Source organism: Zootoca vivipara, chromosome 7 (assembly GCF_965207765.1).
Source record: "Zootoca vivipara chromosome 7, rZooViv2.hap1.1, whole genome shotgun sequence".
NCBI classification, from domain to species: Eukaryota; Metazoa; Chordata; class Lepidosauria; order Squamata; family Lacertidae; genus Zootoca; species Zootoca vivipara.
Window position 1 is genome coordinate 34,421,573 of NC_142590.1, and position 26,538 is coordinate 34,448,110.

A 26,538-nucleotide genomic window follows, 5' to 3' on the forward strand; every position below is an offset into this window, starting at 1 on the left:
AAACTGTTGGAGAATCACAGAGCCAGCTATAACCTCACTGGTACTAACCAGTTTGCTGCTGTGGAAATCTGGGCCCTTACTCTGCAGATAGATTAAACATGAATTAAATAGAGCAGCGCTTCTAGATCAAAGGTGAGGGGTACCTATGGTGCCTGGAGGTTGCAGCAATATAACCTCCAGTCATGTTTACAACACATACACTTTGGGGAACACTGACTTTTCAAGAAAAGAGTTGTCATGCGCTAGGGTTACAAATATTCAACTGACTCAACAAATCAAGTTTTCAGAAAGGTAGGTCTGCTGATATGCTGCTATAAGCCATGTCAAATAAAATGACAGCTTCACCACAGGCCTTCACAATGTACCTTCAGGAGCACACAATAAGCCACGCCAGTTTATACTTCAGTGTAGCTTGCCATGCCAATTTATTTACAGAGAAATTGATTGCTCAGAAAAGATACATTCAATGTGAATAATAACTAAACACAGAGAAGAAAAATCTCGCTATGACGTTCTGTTACTTCTGAATAATCTAAATTAGTTTTATATAACAGCCTCCTAATCAAGAAACTTTAAATTTGCACCTAACTTCAAATTTGACTGGATTTCAATCAGGCTTACCTTGATCTCTCTTCACGGCAGACAAGCTATGCTGCCCTCATTGGTGTGCATTTCTTCATAACCTCCCACTGCAGATTTGACCATTGCTAATGCTGGGCCTTGTCTGTTTTAAATCTTACTTCAGAGACAAAAACCTACAAATTGGGGTTACTATGGAAAATGGCAGCTCTACTGGTTATTTCAAACATATTCCAAAGAACAGGAAAGAAGCTTTCTGTGAATCTGAGTTAGAAATAAATTAAGAGCCAGCATATAGCATGAATACACCACATTCCACCCAGTTCCAGTGAACACAAATAATTGCCGTGGTTATAAAGTGCAATAAAAGATACTGAAGAATTTCCAAGGTGGCAGTGATTAATCAAGAGTACTGTAGTATAGAAATAGGGTGTGGAGCAGATAGAGCCTTAAACTAAATGCAAGTCAGTAAGATAACAATGCATTCAGTTACACTGGATACTAAATGGAAATTCACATAATTCCCCCCCCCCCAAAGAAACAGATTAACAAGAAATAGACCTAAAAGCCTAAGACTATAAATGCAAAGCTAGTATCAGTCCTCTTCATGGAAATTTTGTCATGCACACTTGGTACTGCCAGCAATCATTTATTTTAATGAGGTGCATTGGTATCTTCCTAGCATACTTCTACTTTAGCAGCTACAACTGCTATTTTATTTTTAATCCAGAAAAGATTTGCCTACTTTGACTAGACTGCACTGCAACGATTATACTCAACCTAACCATTGTCTGGGCTGTAATCCAATATGCAAGCCCCATTAAAGCCAATAAAGGAATATTGCTATCAGGATTTAACTTTGCAGCCAAGAATCTAAATCTTTGAAGAACAAGAAGGAAAAACCCAGCACAATTGTTTCTTTAAGACTACCACTGCAACTTTTCCAGCAAGAACATTTCCTCTCACTGTTATTTTATTGCTTCAAGAGACATTCTCAAGGGGCAAAGCTGCCATTTCTTTAAGAGCTTAAGAAATAACTTAATTGTCACTCAATGCATAGAAACTAGTCTGGAGGGTACCTGCCATTAGTAGCGCCCCACACACAAATTTACTCAGAGAAACTACATAGATTGGTTCTCCAATATCTACAATACATATTAAAAGTGAAAGGTAAGGACGACATGAATGTGGCTTTGACTCCAAGCAAGATGCTGGTCTTAATAAACACGTTTTCTTTTAAGATACAATTCTGCATAATGTACTCCCGAGCCCTGAGTTTGCTGACCAACATATTCCACTGGGCCATCTTCTGGAGTGGTGATGAGGTATGAAGAGCCCCGCTTTTCATTTCTTATTGGTGTCATCTAAACATCATAAAAATCCATTATTACAGCAATGTGTGTGCAGTTATTTAAAAGAATACTGAATTATCCTTTCTATAAGCAAACTATACTGCTCTCTAAGGATGACCAACACTAGATCTAGTTACGAAAATAAAATAAAATAAATGGACTAGGACAAACCATAAGGCTACTTGGAATGTTTTTCAGTAGCAAAAAAATGAAGTCAAATGGCTTTGTAGAGCAGCCCTGACAAATTCTTAAGCTGCATTATGTGTTTTCTGAACACTAGGTGGCAGCACAACATGTAGCAACCTATAGGTGCCAATAGAGAAACAGACTAGTATGCAGAACTTTTCCAAATTGGTCTCTCTGCTTCACACACACACACACACTCTCTATATATAATATAAAAATATGACATTTCATATATATATATGTGAAGGAATTCTAGCTCATTTATTTATTGCACTTTCATCCTACTCATCCACTGCATTTTGTCAAGGCACACTGTTGCAGGAGTTTGGAAAGCTGTACCTAACGAAATTTCTCATTTGCATACTATTTAAAAATACATGAGAATGCTGAAAGGCTATCCATCACAGATGTGTAGTGTAATTTATCGGCTGCTTCAGGAATAAGCGTTCCAACTCTTTCCTCTTACCTTCAGTGGGTTTTGAGGCGCAAGTGGCAAAATGCCTGGATGGAAGGACCCTTGGGTTGTAGCGTAATACGACGGCATGACTTGCAAGTAGCTACTGAAGTCCCCATACACTCCATTATCAGATTCCTACATGGAGAAAACAGAGAAAGGGAAACGCTATGGTTGCTGGCCATTGAACAGAAACAGAGACATATTTCCGGGAGAAACGAATCATAAATTCTGTGACAGAAAGAGGAGAGTATCAATGTGCAGGCAACCCCCAATTTGCGCAGGGATTGCACTCCACGTCATGACGTATGACAGCAGAGGGGCGCATAAGCCCATTCGACTTTGCCGGTTTTTTTCGGCCACTTCTGGGTCTCTGCGATGTGCACATGTGCAGTCACACCTCAATTGGACACACACAAATCTGTTGTTGCCTGTATTCAAAAGTAGTATAAGTTTCTAAAAGGCAAAGTATCTCTGAGAATCTCCCTTTACTATTTGGAGAGAGCATAGTTTTTTCTCAAGACATCTGGGCCAGAAACATGGTCAGTACCAAATTTGGGAGATGTTTTACCCTAAACACCAATGAAAACCAGTTCTTTCTGTTTTTCAGATGCTGTAACCTTTGCTACATCACCTTGTTAAAATGCTCCCCGAAAATTACAGGCGTTTTGACAATGGTGTTAAGATTTTGCTAGAGCACAATGAACAATTTTCTTGATTTCCTGTGCCCAGATCAGTCAAGGAAAACTCAGGCAATTATAAATGCAGAACATGAACATTAGAGGAATGCCCCACATTCCGTTAAAGGAATGTTTCTACTACTGACAAATACCTATCCTATAAATACCCTGGATAATTTTCATTTGTAAAAAGAATCCTGCAAAAAGGGAAATTCAGCATTCTATTATTCGCACTGCCTAGCCTCCCCCCCCTTTTAAGAAGGATAAGCTCAAGTTTGCAAAGAAAAAAGTAATTATTCAAATAGTGTTTGGTTACTTCATTATTCAAATATTATTCAAATAGTGTTTGGTTACTTCATGGCACACAAGGTGTCCTTAGGATTCTGAAATATGCTTACTGAAAGAACTTCAGGGAGAAAATTATAAGAAGTGCTATTGTGAGGGACAGAAGCTATAGACAGCCCCCTCCCATCTTGAACACGAGCTCTTCGCCCAGTGCAAGTGGGAGTGGGGAGGGGGATGTTTCGAGCGGGGAATCAGGAAGCAGAAGCCAGGGCTCAGGCAGGGTAGCCGAGCCACGATGCCGCTTGGGAAAGGAATGGGGAAGCAGGGAAACCGCGGGACGAAGACCGATCCCAGCGACCCCGGAATTGCGTAAGAAGCGCCGGGGGCGGAGATTTAGTATCCCCAGGCTACTTTGCTGGAGAAAGACGCGGGAATCTCCATTCGGAGGTTCTGCACTGGACTGACAACATGTACTGACAACATGTATATAGCACTGTTTAAACACTGTAAATAGACTGCACCAATAAAAGGATAAAATGCAGAGCTGTGAGGAGTCGTTACTCTAGAGTAGCCACCACCGCCACTGCGTAGCTATGTACCGCAATCTGTCATTTTGGTTGAATTTCAAAATCTAGCCTTGTTTACCGACAACCTTGACATAGGCTGCTGGTTAAGCGTACTGAATTGTCATCCACTTACCTCTGAGCCACCATTTTCTAATTCCCCTACCCTAGTTTGGATGGTATGGTATGCCTGGGCGTATTGCTGATACCACTGCTGGACTGAATCCTGCAAAAGACAAGGCAATTTTTAATTTATCAACTTCTGCAATTTTGCACCATGATCAATATGCTCGTTACGAGACATTAAAAGCACAAGCTCTGCAAAAACAAATAATATGCATGTTTTTGTTAATCTGCATCAATCTGCTCCATCTGAATGCAAGAGAAAAGGAAGGCGGTGCTTTATCTGCTCCCTCCTCCTTATTCTCTTTCATTTCCTATAGCAAATCACTCAGCAATATTTTGTGGTTTTATATATGCTTACCTAGTTGATTCATCAATTTATCAGCTTTAATCCCCCCAAAATATCTAACAGGTTTATAACTTAAAGGTTTTTCAGGAAGTTCTGAAAAATGTTTAATACTCAGTGTCTTGAGATATTGTGACAATCATAATCCTATAATTTATACACTAATTTGCACAGAATTAATAGATTGGCTCCATCTATTAGGCACATCCTTTATTTTAGAAAGAAACCAATACAGTCCATGTGACGAGTATTTCAATTTGTGGAAAACAGCTCAAAACGTAAGAAACTCCCTCCCCATCTACTCCAGCATCCTGTTCTCAGAGGACCTTACAACAAGCAGGACCTTACTTAGTGTAACTGTTGTTGCAGTCATCCAAGTTTCTGCCCTTGTGCGCTTATCTATATTTCTCAAATGTAAAATCCTCTGTCTTGGCTGAAAGATAACTTTGAGGATTACAGCAAATAATGCTTCTTGGCTAACGGGTTGTAATGTCTTTATACACTTGAATGAGAATGCAGCTACTAGGTTGTTAATGTGACACGAACAGACTTACACTCTGGCTTTTGAAAATATTTGCAAGACTAGTTTAAAACCAACCCGGCTGAAGTTATCATGAGACCCATTTTTAATGACCTGTTGGCCTCTATTATGTATACTGACTGACCATCCAAAAAAAATAAAGAAGAGGATGAAAGGCCAACTAGAATTTGTGCAGGTTAAACTGAGTTAAAGCAGAAGACTAAATCAAAGGCTTGCCATCTGTTCAGCAACATTCATCACAAGCTAAGGTAGAATTTACTTAGAATTGCTTGTTATGTCAGTTTTTATATGAATAAATTTTTCTTTTATTACATTTTCTTTTATAAATGCTGTATTTGGTGAATTAATCGTTAGTTTTGCTGCAACCTGTCTTGCATAATCGATAACAAGCATTTGTTTTGCTATGCTAGTAGCTACAGTGAGGGGGGGGGGGCTGGCCTGGTAAAAGCTAATTCAGCCCCATGTTCACAGAGGAAAAGAAGGCTTTCCAAGCAACATTCACAGTTCAGCACTTCCAGCATGGATTAAACAAATTATGAGAAATGCCAGTGAGAAACTTAAGCAAACCAGCTGATTATCGAATGCTCTTCATTCTCTCTTTCAGGATTCAATAAACTAAGCTACTGTGGTAGCTCAACTGGCTCAACTTCCCCCAAGCCTTAAGCAGTGTTGTACACGTGTGTCTGCATGCCATAGCTACTTCTCATCAGTGTCAGAAACTTCCTGAATGGAAAACAGTGCTGGTGCTCCATCTCGAGTTGTACTGGGTCTACAGCAGTGTTTCCCAACCTTGTGCCTCCAGATGTTTTGGGACTACAACTCCCATCATCCCTAGCTAGCAAGACCAGTGGTCAGGAATGATGGGAATTGTAGTCCGAAAACAGCTGGAGGCACAAGGTTGGGAAACACTGGTCTACAGGACATACTTTGCATGTGGAGCCAGGTGCATTATTAGCAGCACCTCACCAGTTTAGAATCATCTGCCTCGCTGTGCTTCCATATTAAATGGTGCTATTTGTTTCTGCTCCCATTAAATGTATGAAAAGCTGTTGACAGCAGGATTGTCTGCCAGCAGAGACCTACAGAATCCTGCTGTCAACAGTTTCCACAATTAGCAGCAACACACACAAGGCAGACCCAGGCACTTTAGAAGAAAGCAAATTCACAAGAACTTTAAAAAGTGGCAAAATGCAGACAGGTAATAGTTATACTTTCCCCCTTCATGTTCTATTCAAAACCAACACATGACCCATTTTATTAAACTTTATCAGTTTCCTGCAAAGGAAGGTTCATGACTCTGTGATGTACCATCCCTTACATCATACAAAACATTTACCAGCTAGAAATCTGACTCACTGTCTGATGCTTTTTAATGCATGATAATTTATGGGTCTCCTTAAATGATCATCTGCCTAGAACTAAGTCATGCTTCTATAACAAACTCTGGCCCAAACAAAACACACAGCCACCAGCTGCAATGAAACCATATTCAAACCACATACCTGTGTGTAATCCTCATATTGTGGTGAATAGTTGAAATAGCTTTCCACCGGTTGTTGCGCTGTGGTTCCCTGAGCAGCTGCAGCACCGAGTGAGTTATTTGCAAGTCCGGCCTGCTGCTTAGTATTACTGGCTTTGCTGGCAATTGCTGCTGCTTGAAGAAGAAGAAAAAAAGCATTCTTACCTGACCTATAAGATTGAAAACAAGGCTTCATCTAAAACAGAAGCTAAAGCTAGACTGAAAAAGGAAGGAGTGATGTCGAGCACTTGGTTATCACCCTGATTGAAGATCTTATTCTTCATCGAAGTACTGTGTAAGTTCCCATGAAATTCTGGCAGTAATACAGAACAGGGCAATTTTGCTGCCTAACCATTGACTTGTCTCTTAATTAATATCAGAATCTAGGCCTCGATTGGAAGCCTCTCCCAACACTTGGGAAGAGATAGAGCAGGCATTTAAGTTTGTATACCGTAAATCTTTTCACTACTATTCTGCCTTCTATATCTTCTATATCTCTTCTATATCTGCTTCTGTATCATCCTGGAGCCCTAGGTTCCTGATTAAAAGGTTCTGATTAAAAGGGGTAGGCTGTAGTCATTTACTTAGTGTTATACCTGGGACTCTCAGTTCCTCAACTTCCGATATCTAGGGAGCGTGGCAGACAGATGGTAAGGCACCAGGCCAGATCAAATGCAGAGGCTGGGAGGCTTTTTGTAGAGGAGAATCAGGGGGTAGGGAGCACCCCACCTTCTGATTAGCTCATGCAAATGCTCTCTTGAGGCTGTTTTCCCCTCAGCCAGGAACCTAGCTGGGAGAAAATGAGCTAAAAATGGCATAGAGCATTGGTGGTGAACAATCAGTGGGATATGAGAAGCACTAGGACTGCCAATTCTCACCATAAATGCCTCCCCACCTCTGCGCATTTGCACAAGGATGGAAACCCCCATGTTTGTCTCATAACGGGTAATGCATATTACATTGGAGCTTTGTTTTTGGTGCTTCCAAGTAATTCCTTTCTGTAAAAACAGCTGTAGGGGACTCCCATTCTTAACTGGGACTATGGGCATTCAGTGAGGGTGGTCCCACTCTACCCTACCCTATTGCAGTTCTGAAACTCTCACACACGCATAGTTGCAATTAGCTGCAGAGGCAAAACTAGCAGAATTAAATTAAGACACACATTTTCCCTTGCAACTAATAGCAGCTCATGGAGCGGAGACTTTGGTGTGCACAGAAAGGATTAAGATATGCGCCCCCACCCCACCCCACCCATGGGCCTAATCCAAAGTGGGTGGGCCCTGCTGCTGCTTGGCAAGTCAACGTAACATGTACAGTGGTGCCTCGCTTAACGAATGCCCTGCTTAATGAAAGGTTTTTTCTAGTGGAGGTTGCCTCGCTAGACGAATTCGTTTTGCGAAAAATTCGTCTAGCAAATCGCAGTTTCCCATAGGAATACTTTGAAATTCAATTAATGCGTTCCTATGGGCAAAAAAAAAAATCAAAAAATATTCAATGCATTCCTATGGGATTCGCTAGACAAATTTTTCGTTAGAAAAGACCCATGGAACGAATTAAATTCGTCTAGTGAGGCACCACTGTAGTAAGTTTGGCTTTTGTTATCAGCATTTTCTTGGAGTTAAATAGGTGGGACACTGACTGTTATGTGCAACTTGTTCGAGACACACAGTTTAGTTGAGACTGTGGATGAGTTAGTTTGATCATATGAAGTTAAATTAAGAAGGCAAAATCCAGTTAAGGTGGATAGCCATAAGGATAGCCAGTTAAGGTGGATAGCCATATTCATGGCTATTTCTTCGTTCGCTGACCTTTAAAGCCCTAAACAGCCTCGGCCCAGTCTACCTGATCATTTTTTTCTTTTAATGGTAATCTTCTTAAAATGAAACATTTCTGTTTAAATAATTTGAACCAAATACCGCAGTCGCTGGTGTTATTTACAACTACAGTAACCACACTCCCCCTCTTGAGAAAACCCAAGGGTTGCCTTCAGAGGCACCGGTTACCTGTTTACCTGAAAGACAGACTGAAGGCAGCACACTTGCCAAGTTCAAGTAGGGATTGGTACTCAGGTGGATTTCCTTGGGAGGTTCTCCCAGCAGAGAGGTCTGGGTTTTTGAAGAACTCTGAAGTAAAAAGTGAATAAAATGTCGACACTTCTACTACAAGTCGAACAACATTAAAAAAGAATACATTTCGAACAGATATTGAAATTAAACATCCTATTAGAGAAATTTTACTTCTCATAACATAGACCCAAAGAGCTGAAGAGATTAAGGCTGCAATTCTATAATTCTATATAAGGCAGGAAACAGTAAATCAGTGTTATGGCAACCAGCTGTTTGGGGTGGGTGCCTATGTGCAGAGATGAATGGGTATAGAAACAAACAAAACCAAAAAAAAGGGTCCAATAATGATATTCAGCTGTGTTATCCTGTTTGTGCAGTGAACTTCTGCTTCCATAAATGGGATTTAAGCCTTCCTTTCTTCCTCACTACATTATCCTCATTTATGCATTCTCTGGTGGGTTGGGAGACACACCCAGAGCATATGTAAGCAGGACAGGGGAGAGGAGCAAGAGGAAGTTGCATTTCATTTACAGGCGCCATATTGAATCTTGCCCCCACTCTGAATTTTCATAAGTTGTGTACGCATAAGGCGTGAATGGATAAGAATTCTATGACTCCTCCTCACTTTCCAGTCATTGTTTCTTGAAAGACAAAGGAAGAACCACGGCAAAAAGATACATCTATTTACTCCTAGCAGACGCCTTGCAAACCACCACTTACATGGAAATTACAGTCAATCACCCACTTCCACCACCCTTCTGAGTGATCTCCCCTCCCCATCCCCACCCCTTCTCTACATAAGTGCCTGGGGACTTCTATTTCACTGTATCTGAAGAAGTGTGCATGCACACGAAAGCTCATACCAAAATAAAAACTTAGTTGGTCTTTAAGGTGCTACTGAAGGAATTTTTTTATTTTACTTCGACCCAGACCAACACGGCTACCTACCTGTAATGGAAATTAGGTTAATGCAAAAAGGCTCCAGTTAAAAATGTGTTTCCAAAGTACCCTGTATTTATTCCTCGCCCAGGAAAATAAACACGCTTCCCTCTCCATAACACTATGGATATGACTAAAAGCGATTTAGATTTCAAATCTTGGTTAAGATTTTGTGGGGGGTTTTGATGTTGTTGTTGTAGGAGAGTCAGAAGAGACCCTGAGGGTCATCTAGTCAAACCTCCTGGAATGCAGGAATCATATTCATGCATTCGTTCGTTCGTTCATTTAAGCCTGTTTCAGGTAACTGCAGTTAATGCCACTGGCAGTGATAATGCAGTGTTGCACTGTGGTTAATACAGGCAGTGGAATTCAATGCAATCAATGTAAAGTGTGGCTGATATCATGACCTAACTCTTCTTAACTGCAGTTTGGAAAGCCCATGTCATTATCTCTGCACTGGTCCCAATGCACTGTTTTGAAATTATATATTACATTTAGTTAAAAATATAATATACTACACATCATAAAAGAAACATTGATTATATATACATCAGATTCTGCTGCATAATAAAACCCTGCATGGAATAATTACAAATATAAAATTTCAGCTGGGTAAAACTAACGTTTCATCTCCTGCAAGTTCAGAATAAGAAAAGCGGTTTTAAATTCATGTGAAATTAAGAATGGACAGTAGTGGAAATATTACATGAAGGTGTTATTTCCTATGGAATTTAACAACACCAACACCTGAATGGAATTGCAATACTGTACAGTCATAGTTTGGATCCTGAACGCCTTGGTACTCAGACATTTTGGCTCTCAAATGCTGCAAACACGGAAATGAGTGTTCCGGTTTGCGAACATTCTTTGGAGCCTGAACGTCCGATGGGGCTTCTGATTGGCTGCAGGAGCTTCCTACAAGCAATCAGAAGCCGTGCTTTGGTTTCCAAATGTTTTGGAATGTAAAGAGAAGCAAAAAAAAAAAAAAATTGAACCAGTTTACAATGATAATAAAACAAAGTTATCACTTTTAAAAAAGGTTTTAAAAACTCCCCCCCCCAAAATAATAATAATAATAATAATAATAATAATAATAATAATAATAATAATGTACTCTACTTCTTACCCCTAAGCTTGAATCAGGGCTCTTTGCCTGGCCTTGTTGCTTAAGGTGTCCTGCCCGTAGGCCTCCAGCAGCGACATTTGGTAAGCTTTGCAAATAACCCTGGGACCCTGAGCCAGTGCCTTCTGTCAGTCCTACTGCGGTTGACAGCTTGTCCTGAGTGTTGTTTTGCCTTGGCACTGCTTGTCCAGCTACATGCTGATTTGGAAAGAATGGCAGCATGCCAATCCCCGTTGCAACTGGCGTTTGAGCTGCAGTCCGATTAGATACTGCGCAGCCAACCATAAATGGAAAAAAAGGAAGCTATATTAGGTAAGAATTACTAGAACATCCTGCTCATGTTGTTTATTATGTGAAGAGCACTGCGAAATCTATTTAAATGATTGCAACAGAACAGATAATTCTAGGGGCGGGCAAGGAAATACATTAAAACTCACAAGAGTCTCTAACTTTGCTATTTATACAACTGGTCTTACACCTTAACCATTGCTAGTGACTGAAAAGGGGGATCTTGTGCTTTAAAATGTCACAGAGAAAAATTAAAGAGGCTGCCTTAGGCAAAAAAGCATTAGGAAGAATCTTCTGTAGTGAAGGAGAAAGCTACGCCTCTTCATACCTTAAAACAGGGGTGGCCAACTTCCAAGAGACTACTCACAGTGTTAAAACTGGCAGTGATCTACCCCCTTTTGGGGGGTTCAGGTCAAAGTTGTTGAGCTTTTTTTAAGAAGGAGTAAGGCCCATTTTGGGGGGGGGTTCGGGTCAAAGTTGTTGATTTTTTTTAGGAAGGAAAGCCCTTTTTTGGGTGGTTCAGGTCATTTTAGGGGTGCAGGGCAAAGGTGTTGAGTTATTTTTTAGGCAAGCCAGTTTTTTAGGCGAGCTAGTTTCTTAGCTTCTTTGGGGGCAGCCACTGATCTACCAGTGATCTACCACAGACGTCCAGTGATATACCGGTAGATCACGATCTACCTGTTGGACATGCCTGACTTTAAACAATAGAAATACTTAACTGAACAATCATGATGGTCCTGCCCCCCACCCCCCAAAAAATCCTGGCTACGCCCATGCCCCGAAGACACGCATTGTTCTGTAGCTAAACAGGGTGTGACAGAGGAAATGCAAAACATGGAACCCTCTTGAAGGAACATGGGTAGAACTGGAGGTGGAGCTTTCATTATGACAATTTTTTTAAAAAATACATGTTGATATGCCCATTGTTTCTTCTGCTGCTTTCTTCCACACATGCCAAGATTGCGTGTTCGACCCCTCTTTGGGACAAGTGCATAGTTCTGCATTTGGTTTGGACTGGATGATACTCAGGGTCCCTTCCAACTCTGCAATTCTATGATTATTTAACTTTATCCTACAACAGGATTGCAGTTCCTCTACCAGTTATTTGAAATCAGTCATGGCAAACAAGCATAGCCACCCATATACTGTATTTGTTAAATATTCTCGTTTCTAACACAGTTGCTAAAACAAAGCAAAGAGCATGCTATCTAAAGGGGCCACTGTTCTTAATTATACATGCACTGTGGGAAATGCTTTTTTTAGCTCGAGGGCCACATTCCCTCATGGACAACCTTCCAGGGGCCACATGCAAAAGTGGGTGGAGCAACGACTATGGCTCTTTATCTTGGTTCAGTGGGCTGCATTCTATAACAGGCTACAGTCCTACTACATAAAAAGTCAAGAGGTTTCTGCATGCACTCATACCCCTCCACACAAACATTATTCAATTCAGGGAAGCAAGAGCCATTTACACAGTTCAAAGACACATTCGAGACAGAGAAAAGCACTTGCGCTGGAGGTCCATTGAGGGTCATAGCCCTGAAACAGAGGGGCATGGATGGCCAAGGAATGTGCCCTGGGAAAGAGTCCCGAAAGCCAAGACTGAGGGGCCTGGAAAGCTACATTAGGCTTCCAGGACTGAAGTTCACCATCTAAGTCAGAAGCATATTTTCAAAGCGGGCGTTTGCTTCTATAACAGCAATAGAAATGTTACTTGCAATTGCGTGCGTCTCCGTGACCCCCCATGTCTGTGGTCACTGATGGCACAGCACCCATTCCTAACATTGTCTGAAGCAGCACAGCTGGAGCCTCTCCAAGCAAACCTGGTTTCTGCAAGGAAGTACAAAAGAATTGTGTATGTTTAAGAGATGCCTTATTAGACTTGTTTCTCAGCCTTTCAAATGCAGATAATTAATTATTTGACTATACTACTGGATTAACAGAAGACCAAAGAAACAAGGAAACATTTTGTGTGGGACAAGGTAACATTCTCTAGGACAGGGGTCAGCAACCTGCGGCCCACAGGGGTCATTTAAATGGCCCATGAGCTGCCCCCAAACCAAGCCGCGTGCATGGCAAGTCCCTGTGCGCTGCGCTAAACTGGCGGAGCAGGGACTTGCTTCTGCGGTGCCAGAAATTGTGTCTGCGCAGGCGCCAAAAATTGTGTCTGCGCAGGCACGATTCGGTCCACGGAGTGATCTCCGCGGGAGTGAACCGGCCCAGGTAAGTTAAACCTTGCTGACCCCTGCTCTAGGAAGAAGACTTCCCCACTTTTTATCTAATCTAGAATTACAGACAAAAGGAGATTAAAAAGGTAAAGGACCCCTGACAGTTAAATCCAGTCGCAGATGACTCTGGGGTTGCAGCGCTCATCTCGTTTTACTGGCCGAGGGAGCCGACGTTAGTCCGCAGACAGTTTTTCCAGGTCATGTGGCCAGCATGACTAAGCTGCTTCTGGAGAAACCAGAGCAGCGTATGGAAACGCCGTTTACCTTCCTGCCAGAAGGTACCTATTTATCTACTTGCATTTTTGGGGGTGTGCTTTTGAACTGCTAGGTTGGCAGGAGCAGGGACTGAGCAACGGTAGCTCACCCCATCGCAGGGATTCGAACTGCCAACCTTCTGATTGGTAAGCCCAAGAGGCTCAGTGGTTTAGACCACAGCAACACCTGCGTCCCTCATAAAGGAGATTACTACAGGTTTATTATGGTCAGTCTAAGTTTTCAACTCACACTATTTGTCTGAATATTCTCAATCTTCGCTAGTTGTGCCAGCTGTAAATTGGAAAGGTTCTGTAGCAGCAAACTAGATGCATTTCCAAGAACTGGTCCCTGTCAATTTAAAGTGGGAGGGGAGAAATGAGTTATATATGAAACCAGCATTATTCAGATACAGAAGAGGAAATATTTTCGTATGTCTGTCAAGACAGCTCTACAATCTCAGTTTAAAGAAATGTAAATTCAAGAGCTACATTAATAAGCAAACACATTATCTGTTTTTGTCAATTCACAATTCTGTAAAGAGGTTATTTAAAGTTACTCTATTATTCAGGATTGTCGCCATTATAAATTGGAAGAACTATGTATTCCCTTCTTTTTTTATACTAGAGTCCCCTGCAGCAGTCACTTTGAACCTCAAAACATTTAATCTGCTCCACCCCCCTCAATGTTTGTTTCAATAGATGGTATTGGACTTATACATTCTTCAAACAAAACAACTTTATTGAAAAACATTTGGAAGTAAACTGCAGTATAACACAGATAAAGGGAGCCACCAACTTTCTTCAACCAATTACATAAAAACAAAACCACTGGATTTGAAAGAAGCTGCAGCAATTTAAATTAGTCAGGAGTTAAGTATAAAAATAAATCTTTCAGCAATGATATCACAAGTATGGTGTTAAAAATATATATAACTGATTATATGACAGTTTAATTAATCTTTCTGGGTCAAGTTTAATGACTCATTTAAACCATAATTCTTCCGTTAAGTATAATCAGGGCATAATTCTGTTGCAAAGTAAAAGCACCTCCTTGTTAGGTCGTTGCATACCTAATCCAAGGCAGGATTCTCAAGCCTCATCATTCAGACTCTGACTACAGTCAAACATTCCTCCTCACTGTGATTTAAGGAAAGGCACTCCTATTCCTTTGCAAAGTAGTTACATAATTGGCAAATACCATAAACACTAATGACATGTACTGCATTTGGGAAAGGGTTACATTTTAAAATGCAAGCATGCAACATATGTTTCCAGTCATACTTCTGGGAGGGGGGAGCAATTTTCTCTGGATATAAACCAAAGTCCTACATAATAGCTGTAACAGCTAACACCTACATGACTTTAGCAGTTACACTTCCAAATGCAGAAGTGTCATTAGCCCTCTGATCTGCCGAGTGCGAATCAACTGCAGATCACATTATACCTATTCTCTCTCTCTCTTCTGGTTTAGAAAACAAACAAAAACAAAAATCCTCATGCTTCAGCGTATTTCTAGAAAAGTGAAGCAAGGCGTAAAGGTAAAGGGACCCCTGACCATTAGGTCCAGTCGTGACCGACTCTGGGGTTGCGGCACTCATCTCACGTTATTGGCCGAGGGAACCGGCGTACAGCTTCCAGGTCATGTGGCCCACATGACAAAGCTGCTTCTGGCGAACCAGAGCAGTGCACGGAAACACCGTTTACCTTCCCGCCGGAGCGGTACCTATTTATCTACTTGCACTTTGACATGCTTTCAAACTGCTAGGTTGGCAGGAGCTGGGACCGAGCAACGGGAGCTCACCCCGTCATGGGGATTCGAACCGCCGACCTTCTGATTGGTAAGCCCTAGGCTCTGTGGTTTAACCCACAGCACCACCTGTGTCTCTAAAGCAAGGCTTATTATCTTTAGATTCATGTTGCCTTATAGGAGGTCTGTTAAGAGAACAAGTTGGAGGCTTAGCATGTGTTTTCCTTTAGCCATACAATAGAATTTTAAAGGGAAATGCTATATTTGCTTTATAGTTTATTCTTAACTTCTCCTTGCCCCAAACTTTAGAACAATCTGTCATTGTGGGTCAAATAATAAATTCCAAGATTTCATGCTGTCTCAGACAGTTCAAAATGAGGTCATGCTTTGAACATCTCCCTAACTAATAGGTCATTTTCTTTGTCTGATGTTTAATGAATAAATCATAGATATTTGGGCCTTTTCTCTCTCTTTTGAGAGTGCATTTAGGAAAACGAGCATTATTGTATTGCATTGTAAGATGATACATCTTTGAGTTAAGAACTCAAGGTAATTCCAAAGATATTTCAGCACTCCTTTCTGAAATGTGGATCATAAAATATCTTATTGTTATTACTGTGTTTCTCCGAAAATAAGACACCGTCTAATATTTATTTTTTCTCAAAAAGAACAACACTATGGCTTATTTTCAGGGGGTGGCTTATTTTCTTCCTCCTCCTCCTCCTGCGGCTGGCATTGCTGCTGCGCCTATTACTATGTCTTGTTTTCGGGGTATGGCTTATATTCCTTGAATGCTTAAAAATCCCGTTACGGCTTATTTTATGGCTACGTCTTATTTTCAGAGAAACAGGGTATATGAGAAGTCAATGAAAACAGGTGGTATTCAACTAAAGAGCTGCATGAGCAAAATAAGATCCACTTGCACAATGGAACTTCCTTCCTTCCTTGTCCATTTGCCATCCCCATATCTGTTCTGCTGGGTTGGGGGAAACTCCATAACAGATCTGGTGGGGATGGAGAGAATGTTTCATTGCACAAGGAGAAATCTCTGCACTGAAGCAATGTTCCCCTTAATGCTATATTGACTACAACCCTAGAATACAATTGACATTTAGCACTAGCTGCACATGAACTCTCACTGTGCATGTTGACTTAAATTACTTCGTGAAAATATTTTATATCAGCTTATAGACATACCTGATGAACATTGTTGAAATGCAAAAAGGCTGGGTTGATTGATGGGTTTACAAGGTGGGGCACACTCATGGGAGCTCCAAGGACTGCTTTAGAGTAAAACAGATTGCCATATTTATTATAAATCCACAGCACTTAATGTCTATATATGTAAACAGTATAAATAATTGCTATAAATGCCACAATTTCCTTGCTATTTTTCGATTGTTCTGCTAGATGTGTAAATAGCTAAGTCATCATCATTTGCACAAAATGCTAGATCATGGTTTTGCTGGAATGAAGCCTAACAAAATCGAGGGCTCCTCTCCTCTCCTCCTCTCACATATTTAGTGTCACGGAGAAGTTCATATTAGAATATCTGCTTGTTGTTGCATACAAACCAGAGATTATGGCCTGTCACAAACTCTGGTTAGTTAACAAAGCTACGTTCAAAAGCTACATATTGAACAAGTCTTATTTTGAAAATGACCAGTCTGTTTTAAACCAGAGATCTAGTTCATATGACACAAGCTAGGAGAATAGTGAAACTCAACATTTGTATAGTCCTTCTCATAGACACAGGAGAGAGGAAGAGTGGAGCACTCAAGTTTGAGGCTTTGCTTAGGCTTGTCATTAGCTTTTGCACATAGCAATAAACCATTGCATTACTTGCAAACTGGGCCAATGAAACTTCTTCATATGCCTTACAGTTGCTTGCATTTCACATTGGATTTGCTTTGGTACAGTGATACTTCACGCTTCATCCGCTTGTGCCTTTTCGCGTTATGTCCCGCGGCAACCTGGAAGTACCGGAACAGGTTACTTCCGGGTTTTGCCGCTCGCGCCTGCACAGAAGCACTTAATCGCGCTTCGCACAGAAGTGCCAAATCGTGCCGCGCAGATGCAGCACATAGAGTTGCAGACATTTCACGTTACAGATGGGCCTCCGGAATGGATCCCATCCATAACACAAGGTACCACTGTATTTGGTAGCATGCAGACAAAAATTACAATTCCTCTTAGGTGCGAATTTTCCTATCTCCTACAAAAAAACCAAAAACCTGATTTAATGACAATGTGAAGTCCTTGAATGTTGATAACAATGAACACGTCCTGGCAGTTTTTGTCCAGTTGGCCACAAAGAAGAAAACACACCAATTAGAGAATGATACAGTTTAGAGTTACTTCTGCTGGTGAAAGACTATGGAAGCCAACGCAGAATCTGAAAGGGGTGAAACAAAATCTCCTTTTTGATTCTTAAGAACTGTACAATTCCATTTAATTATGCACCAGCCGTAGCTAATATAAAGGGAAAGCACACATGAGCTTTTGGAGGTAGAGCAGAGCAAGCCAACTTTGAACACTTTGTTTGGCACAGAAGTGAGTTTTCACTTGAGCAGCACAAAACACAGCATGTGGTGCTACACAAAAAGCAAATATGCAGCAGTATGGCTAAGCATGCTAACTCTTGATATTCCAATTTTGAAAACATATTAAAGCTAGAATTAGTGAAACACAGAAAAACAAACCCTGCTAAGCAAAGAATCACCAAAGCTTTTGTGAGTATTCAGGAGAGTCAACCGGTATATCCCAAGGATGATCAAGAAAGCATTTTTTACAAAGAAAAAGAAGAGGACAGGTTCTCTTACGGATCTGTAACTGGTTCAAGGAGTCAGAACACAGGAATAAATTGATAGTTTCTATAAAGCAAGCAAGCAAGCAAGCAGTGAGGTCCTCCAAGGATATGTGTATTACGGCCAATGTAATGCAAGGATCACAAGAATGTGGCACCAGAACCTGTTTTTAATACAGTAAGCCTGTATTCAAAAGCCTTTACTATGGTGGAGACTTTTCCCCACTTCAGATATACTGCAGATAGATATAGAAAGATGATGATGATAGATAGATAGATAGATAGATAGATAGATAGATAGATAGATAGATAGATAGATGATAGATAGATGATAGATAGATGATAGATAGATGATAGAGACGGAGACAGACAGACAGAGACAGACAGATATATTTTTAAAAATCTTACCAAGTTTATTGGAACATCCATGTAACTGGGGTTGCAACAACATTTGTAACATCGCTGGGGTATTTAAGCTTTTCATAATCTGCACTGCATTTGGTTCAGGAAGCAAACCTTTTCTGTTGTTCCTCATCTTGAATTACGAAGAAATAGGGGGGAAATCAGATTCTCTCCCAACATAGAAGAAAGTTCATTTTGTAAAGCAGAGTTCCTTGCATATAGCTATTGAACTTCAAGTAGTTTCTCAGTCACATGTAAGACTAAACACATTGAGGAACCTTTTGTAACAGACTAGAGATGCTACCATTTCCCTTTTAGCCATTAGATTTCAATTGCTGCATATATGCTTATTAAGGATAAGGATCTATGGCTGCAAGGGGCATCACTTCATGAACATTTACAAATAGGCAATCTTTATTTTTTACTTTGTGGCTTCCAAACAATCATGATAAGAGACAGTAAGATGAGCAGGCTGTTTTAATTATATGCACTGTCAAAGCTAATAAAATAATATTAACTGTAATCTCAGATAGTCTTTTACAAATAAGCCTCTCTCAAGCCCAGGTTCCCAAACGTTTTTGGACTACCACTCCCATCATGGGAGTGGTAGTCCAACAAAATATGGGAACCCGAAATTGAGAAAGGCTGTGATAGATATTCAAAACTGGTCTAAGAAAATATTTAACCAAATACAAAACTACCTATGTACCATCACAATGAAAATATTCAAAGATAACATAAAGCCCCCTTAACTATTTCACTACTATTCTATGAATATAAAAAAATAAAACCTACAATGTTGTTTATTGAAAATACATGTCAACCAATTAAATCACTAGGTTAGATTATGTTACTCGTATCTTTCTATATCTGCCAATCCACCACTAATACAGACACTTTTTAACTTTTCCTTCCTTCCACATCACTGTACTGTACCTTTCTTTGTTAATTCAGTACTTTTCAATAGGGCCCATTTTATATTTGATCCTTAACACAAGGCATAACCTTAAACCACACCAAATCATTGGTCCATCTAACTTTGCATTATCTACTTTTAACTGGCAGCAGTTCCCCAGGGTTCCAGACAACCCTATCTGGAGTTGGCAGGGATTAAAATTGGGGACCATTTGGTATTAGAGAGCACTGAGTCATGTGACCTTAAACATTTAGGAAGGAGCAACAATGCTTGTGCATTAGGCACAGTTCAATTAGCACCAATTTTCACATAGTATGGAAGTATAATTCCAACACCACTTTGACACACACACAACCCAACTGTGTGTACTTGACATCAAAAGATGTCTAACCTGTCTAAAATTTCAAGAAAACAAACAGCCAATATTTGCCCAACCCCTCCCCTCTTCTGGAATTAAGACTAATACCGGATTTTACTAGAGAATATCTTCTATCAGACAAGACCACATGATCACTAGCACCAATCTGAATTGTAGCTTAACACACTGCTTCTCTGCAAAAGGGCATGGTCTCTCACAGTGAGAAGAGATCCCAGGTTCAGATCAAGGTATTTCGTCTGACTGCCAGTGTGAAAGTGTTCCAACTTGAAAAAGATGGGCATGTAAAACCATGGTTCTTTTTTATTCAGTGCACATTTATCTACTAATACCACTTTATTTTAAAGGAATCAATGTTTGTAAGTGTGTGAACTTACAGTTGTACAGTTGTAAGTCCTAGTGAACTCTTAACTGTTCTAACAAAATACAGTCTTCATGAAAGGCTTGGTCACACAGCCAATTCTCCTTGTGAGAGGACTGTGAAATCAGAAACTGGAAAATTTCCAATTTTCCAATGGGTTACCAGTGGGTTACAAGCACACACACATCCAACAACAAAGGAGTTGAGATTTTAGCAGCCTGTTTCTCAGCATGTCAGCATTACATTCTAATCAAAAACAAAACTCTGTTTTTCTCATTTCGAGGTATTATTGGGCTTTGCTTCAGTGGTTTCATATGCAAAATGGAATCCCAAGGTTCTTCGTTTCATTTTGGAGAAAATCTGGATGCCATCCTAGATGTAGATGATATATAAGGCTTTTGAACCAAGGTCCAGTATGTGAGTGCCAATGTTGCTTTGCCCTGCATGGCATCTTGCTCTTTTGTTAATCAAGCCAAAGTCAACTCCACATTACTCATTTCTGCTACCTATTGCTTTCATTCTTCCTTTTGATTGCCATGTCATATTGGCCATTACCATAAAATTCAAAATTGGGTGAGAGGGAAAAGCACATTATGTCCTAAGGAAGTTTGTGAGCCACTATTACATATGCAGTTAAATTCATTCTTATCTACAAAAACCACAACTTCCAGTAATACCTTGCTACCCAACATTCCGAGAAATAATCTCATATGACAAGCAAGGCATGAAAGCTTCACTCCTCATCAAGCAACTCCACTATCCTGAAATTGTTGTATACTTCTCTGCTTTTGGGTCATTACCATGCCTACTAGCACCACCTATTTTTAAAATGGCATAGCACTCTCTTACGGAGGCAATTCTTTCCAAAATTGCTTAACTACAGTGCTCTGAAGCACCAGACAAAAGCTCAATAACTAGCCCCTCTGGTCTTTGTGTTTTTAAATACCAAAGAGTTTAGACAAAATTAGGTAGCTAGACCTAACCCAGCAAGGGGAACATTCTTGGGATATAGTTACAGGTATACAGGTGCCTTTGGCTCAAATTCCAGGAGAGATTTTATTGGCTTGTAGTTCAGGAAAAAATGGCAAGAATCACCATATCATGTGCTAGTGATGCAAACAAGGTGGGAGAGAAAACTTGGGAAAACCACAGTGTTTATATCTAAGAACAGTTTTATCATGAGCCCAGTTAAGAAGTAAACCAAATTGTGACTTAGCAAGAATGAGTAGCTGTGTGAGTTTCCATGGAGAAAACTTTACTCCTCCCCAACTCCTGTCGCTGCCATGCTACGCAGAACTAAGTAATGATTTGGTTTAGTTCTACACACAAATCTGGGCTCCTGGGTTGTCTCACTCTCAAACAAACCATGAGCCTTAACCAAGGTTTGTTCACAGCTTACTGCTCATCATTTCTTTCAGGGAGACAAACTATGAGCACAAGTTCACATGTAATGCTAAGCCATAGTTTTGGTAGCAAAGCAGCCATGATTTGCTCATTCATTCTTGCTAAGTCAAGAGTGGGTATCTGCACACTTGTTCGTTCTTGCTCAGTCATGACTTGGGTCAGCACTATGTACAAACAAAGCCTTTATTTGCCTACCATGCCCAAAGATACAGCCATCATATCAATATATAATTCAGTTTTGTATGTCCAGTATCCTAAATGCATTTGTCACATGTTTTTCCTTGGGTGGTGGTGGTGGTGGAGTCTCTTACCATGCGTTGTGCTGCTATAAGTGTAGCAAGAGTTCCACGCCCTGGAGCTCCCGGAGCACAGTAAGAAACATGCACTCTCTTCTCTCTGAAAGTCAAGCCATCTGTGCTTTGCTGGACTTCCTCTGCCTGCTCTGCTGTCTCATACTCAACGACTGCAAAGCCATCAACCGAGCTATCTTCATCCTGAGCAAGCTGAAGGGACATTTCACAACACAATGAATGAAGAACATGCTATCCATATATCAGTTTCCAGGCAGCACTATATCCTTCCACCTCAAGCACGAACCACCTGTGAAAAATACTAAGTAATGTGTTTCTAATACCAGATTAACATGGCAGATCATCCCTCCCTCCAAGCTAAATTTAATACACAAATATTTTGCAGATGACAGCCACACAGAGCTGTACTTGAATTACTGCTGCCCTGCCATCTAATCTCATGAAGAACTTGAACTATGAAATAAATTTGACAGTTATTTTATGGAGCATTAAGGGACGGAATTAAACTGGAGATTATTTTGAAACCATGGCCACATCCTCCCCCCCCCCCGAATTTCTTTCCTATGGGTGAGGAATACTATTTTTTTCATGTACCGTTTTGCTGAAAAGTTTTGCATTTTAAATAGTATGAAAAACTGCAGTGGTGACACCTGCAAAATTCCATAAAATTCTAGCTGGTGGTATATATTTAGTTTTGACACCTTAGTTATTGGCTGAGGTACAGGAAACCAATTGCTTTGCACACGTGCAAATGTTAGCTTTCTTGCTTCTTTGCAGGATTGCAGCAGTCTCCCAAAAACACACCAGAAGCTGCCTTTTAAATAGCCACGTTACAAAAGCTGTTTGCATTTCACTAGAAGTGAGAGTTATGCTGCACTAAAGGAGGAGGAAGGGAAAGACCCTGATATTTGGCCAGAGGAAAGAATTTGGCACATGTACCCTTCTGGATCATCATCAACAACTTAAGACTTATTTCAGTAGCCTTTACTGTCACATAAGTATTCCCTGGACGGCATCAGTTTTATGTAATTATTGAATCAACTAGTGAAAAGCAGGGATTGTTTGTTGGATACCACGTCCAACCAGTGTTACAAAGCTTAGTAATACAATTAACATATGTTACAATAAAAATTGTAAAATGAATAAAATCTAGCTGTATTTCTATATATCTTGAAGGTTCCACACTGAACTAATTTACTTGTAGCCCATTTTCAAAACATCTAAAACGATTTTGTGTCTACTCAAGTAACCCTCACAGGAAATACAGAGCTCATCAGAGCTTATTTCATGCCAGCTGAAAGCTTTTGCCCTTTGATAAACATGCATCAGCTGTTTATTCTGTCTTATGGAATCACTCTGGAACAACATTAAAAACATAATAGGTATAATCAACCTGTGCAAGCCCTATCAAAATGCATTGAAGGTAATAAACCATGCCTATCAACCAAAAATATCCTAAAATATATCCTTAAGCCACAAAGGATGCTGTAAAAAAAAAACCCAACATATTTATATATTTAGACAATAATATTGTGACAGGTCAAGCAGATAGGAAGCAGTGTACATTCTTCCAAAATCTACATGTAAACAAAACTGGAATAATGTTTAGAAAAAAATAATATCTGTGACTAAACAGCCCACAGCTGAAATAGTATGAGACAAACATATCTCCAACATATATTAAGAGAAGGGACTATAACTAGTTTAAAAGGAAGAGGTAGGGAAGAAAAATATATATTAAAGATAAGGATGTTTCTCAGCAAAATAAAAAAATTCCTTCAGTAGCACCTTAAAGACCAACTAAGTTTATATTTTGGTATGAGCTTTCGTGTGCATGCACACTTCTTCAGATACACCTTCAGCACACTGGAAATAATTGTGAACACGTGGAACAGTCTTGTGCCATCTAGACCAGTATACTGATTACCGTGGTCTCAAGCAGAAGCCCTTCTAAGTTATGGCTTTCAATATATTTTTAACTGGGAATCCTGCAGCTTAAGTCTGGCACCTTCTCCATGCAAACATATATTCTACCCACTGAGCTATAGTCCCCTCTCCAATACTATAAACAAGCAGTATTAAATTGTCTAATCCCATTCACCCCCTTCAAAACAAAGGTGATGGTCTTGCCGCTGTCTTTTCTAGTATCCAAAGAGATTGCCAACTTAAGTCTATTGAAGGGGGGGGGATATGACTACAGAGAGTCTTCTGGAATCTTGAAGACTAGCAGACTTCTTGCGGCACAAGCTTTCATGAATTAAGAGACAACTTCATCTGATGTCTCAATTGCTGCCCTCAGTTGGTAGGTTATCTTTACCAATTTACAGTAAATGATTTCTAAATTCCAATTTGGGGTTCTAAAATTTAACATTTTTATATATACTGAGGGAGCTTTATTCTGTTGTATCCTACCCCCCTGCCCTGAAATGCCAGAAACTCTAAGATTTATAAGTGAAAGTTTAAAATGTTTCCCAGAGTTGCTTCCTAAAGCAGCAATTCTGTAAATGCACAGAAGTGGCCCAGATGGCCTTTTACATAATTTTCAGGTGACTAACGCAGGCCAGCCATACCCAACTCTAATAAACCTTTATACTGCTATTGGAGCTGTTACAAGCGTACTATAATCATTCACCAGTTTGAACATATTAAGCTGCAAATCAAACAAAGGAAAGCCCATAGAAGGTGCATAGTCAAACCACACAGCCCCCAAAGACAAGAGCTGTGGCTTTAAAAGTCCTACATTTCTACATACCTGATAAAACACAGGGTTATATTTCGACGAAAAAGTTTGCATCAGATCCTCTGCATCTGTGTAGTCTGTAGGGAGGTTTTCCACACAAAGGCACTTTGAATGTATAAGTTCTGGGGTTAACTGGTTGACATCCATCCACTGAGCAAAAAGGGCATTCCCACCTACTTGTTTCCCTAGAAGGTCCAACCTAGCTTTAGCTGCAGAATCCTTTTTCATGTATTCCACAAAACCATAGCCCTTCGAATACCCAGTGATTTCACTATAAATCAAAAAGTGTCTTTCAACATTGCCATAGGGCCGCACCAACTCTTCAAACTCTTGCAATGTATAGGAGCGTGGTAAGTTGGTAATGCAAAGCAGGGCATCGGTTGGCTGAAGTTGCACTGAGATTTCTTTTCCTCGAAGGGAGTATTGGTGAAACAACCGTATTGCATTCTGAGCCTGCTCTCCATTCAGTAAAGTAACAAAAGCTGGAAGACAGCAAAAACAGCAACATATATTTACATAGTCTATCACAATTCATCTTCAGCAACAATGTTGGCTTGTCGGATGAGTCTCAGAGCAAGGAAAGTATGAGCATTTATTACGAAGTTGGTGGTTGACTTTTGTGATACCCCAAGATCACAATAAACATAAAACAATGGATAGTGTAAAATGTAAATCAGGCCCTATTGCTTTTTTCTTTTTCTTTTCTGAATTCTGAATCAAAGTAAGGGTTTGAGAATTCATGGTTACAATTCTCTTTGCTCATAAAAAAGTGGATGTTCCACTCTTACAAATGCAAGTCATATTCACATTATATATTTAAAGCACACAATTTCCCCAAATAATCCTGGGGGCTATAGTTTGTTAAAGATGCTAAGAATTACAGCTCTGCGAAAGGTAAACTACAGTTCCCTGGATTCATTTTGGGGAAGCCATGTCAGAATGTGCCATTTCCCCATAATCCCCTATTTAAAAATATGAGGCCTTTCCTAAGGGTTTCCCAACCCTCCGGACGAGGCTTTTTAGGGGACGGTAGGGGAGGAAGATTCCCTTGCATCTGAGATGCCACCACCCTAAACATAGTTCCCAGTTCTATAATACAAGCAAGGCTTACTTAGCAAATATTATTTGTCTTTACTATGTGAGGGCATACTTTAAATATTAGTAGTAGTGTGGTTAACAGGTCAAAACAAACACAGCTGTAAAAAATTAAATAAAAACCAAGTAACATGTACCAAGTAATGGGATGTACCTATTAATTCCATGCTCCCACCTCCCCCACCATGTGTTTTGTCAAAAATTGCCATGATGTGTCTGTGGGAGTGACTGTCCTGCCTCATGCGCTGTAACCTTTTAGAGTTATTGCTGACATATCATATTTCAATAGAGCCTTTTCCTGAAATTCAATTCCAGGAAGCTCTGGTTGCAAGATTATGGTTTAAAACAGAAAACATCTTTTATTCCAGATTGCCTATTAATCATCTGCTTCTACTGAACACCGAAGCTCAAGCAGAAGTGAAACTGAGTGGAAAGATGATACGACTGAGAATCAGGAATGCTAACATTTTCTTTCAAGCCTGAATAATCAGAGGTTACACTATCCTCAAGTTCTAAAAGGTTTACTAAATAAATTATAAGCATAGTGACACTTTTTCTTTTTTTTAAAGCAGGTTTAACTGAATCGTAGTTGAGACCATCTTATACTAATTAAGCACATACATAGATAGAGCATAGATTAGACCAGGTATTACTATATTATTATGGCTTTGGCCTAGATACCAGCTACACAAAGCTTTCTTATAACTTGCAATATGATTGCAAGGGAAACCGCTATTTCCTCGTAAAATTTATGTATTGCACAATTTGACCAATCAGGATGTGTGATACCGCCACCCTTATATATTCTGTTTTTTATCCATAAACATTACTTATTTATATAAATAAATAAATAC

General features: G+C 40.1%; 1 protein-coding gene across 10 annotated transcripts in view; it reads right to left on the reverse strand.

Annotated features, from left to right (window-relative positions):
* Positions 1–394: 394 nt before the first annotated feature.
* Positions 395–26,538, reverse strand: part of RAVER2 (ribonucleoprotein, PTB binding 2) — a 42,704-nt gene continuing 16,560 nt past the window's right edge. For 2 of the 10 annotated variants that reach the window (XM_060276833.2, XM_088673946.1), the window contains 13 exons: positions 24,602–25,071; positions 21,850–22,041; positions 18,488–18,614; positions 16,471–16,556; positions 16,197–16,277; positions 13,777–13,875; positions 12,763–12,874; positions 10,760–11,025; positions 8,640–8,751; positions 6,612–6,763; positions 4,236–4,325; positions 2,584–2,709; positions 395–1,943 (listed from right to left, as the gene is read on the reverse strand). In XM_060276833.2, coding sequence (XP_060132816.1) covers positions 1,797–1,943; positions 2,584–2,709; positions 4,236–4,325; positions 6,612–6,763; positions 8,640–8,751; positions 10,760–11,025; positions 12,763–12,874; positions 13,777–13,875; positions 16,197–16,277; positions 16,471–16,556; positions 18,488–18,614; positions 21,850–22,041; positions 24,602–25,071 — 2,060 coding nt within the window. In that variant the 3' untranslated portion in view covers positions 395–1,796. The remainder of the gene's footprint in view (positions 1,944–2,583; positions 2,710–4,235; positions 4,326–6,611; positions 6,764–8,639; positions 8,752–10,759; positions 11,026–12,762; positions 12,875–13,776; positions 13,876–16,196; positions 16,278–16,470; positions 16,557–18,487; positions 18,615–21,849; positions 22,042–24,601; positions 25,072–26,538) is intronic. The other 8 variants (XM_088673944.1, XM_088673947.1, XM_060276837.2 and 5 more) reach the window with 6 other exon arrangements.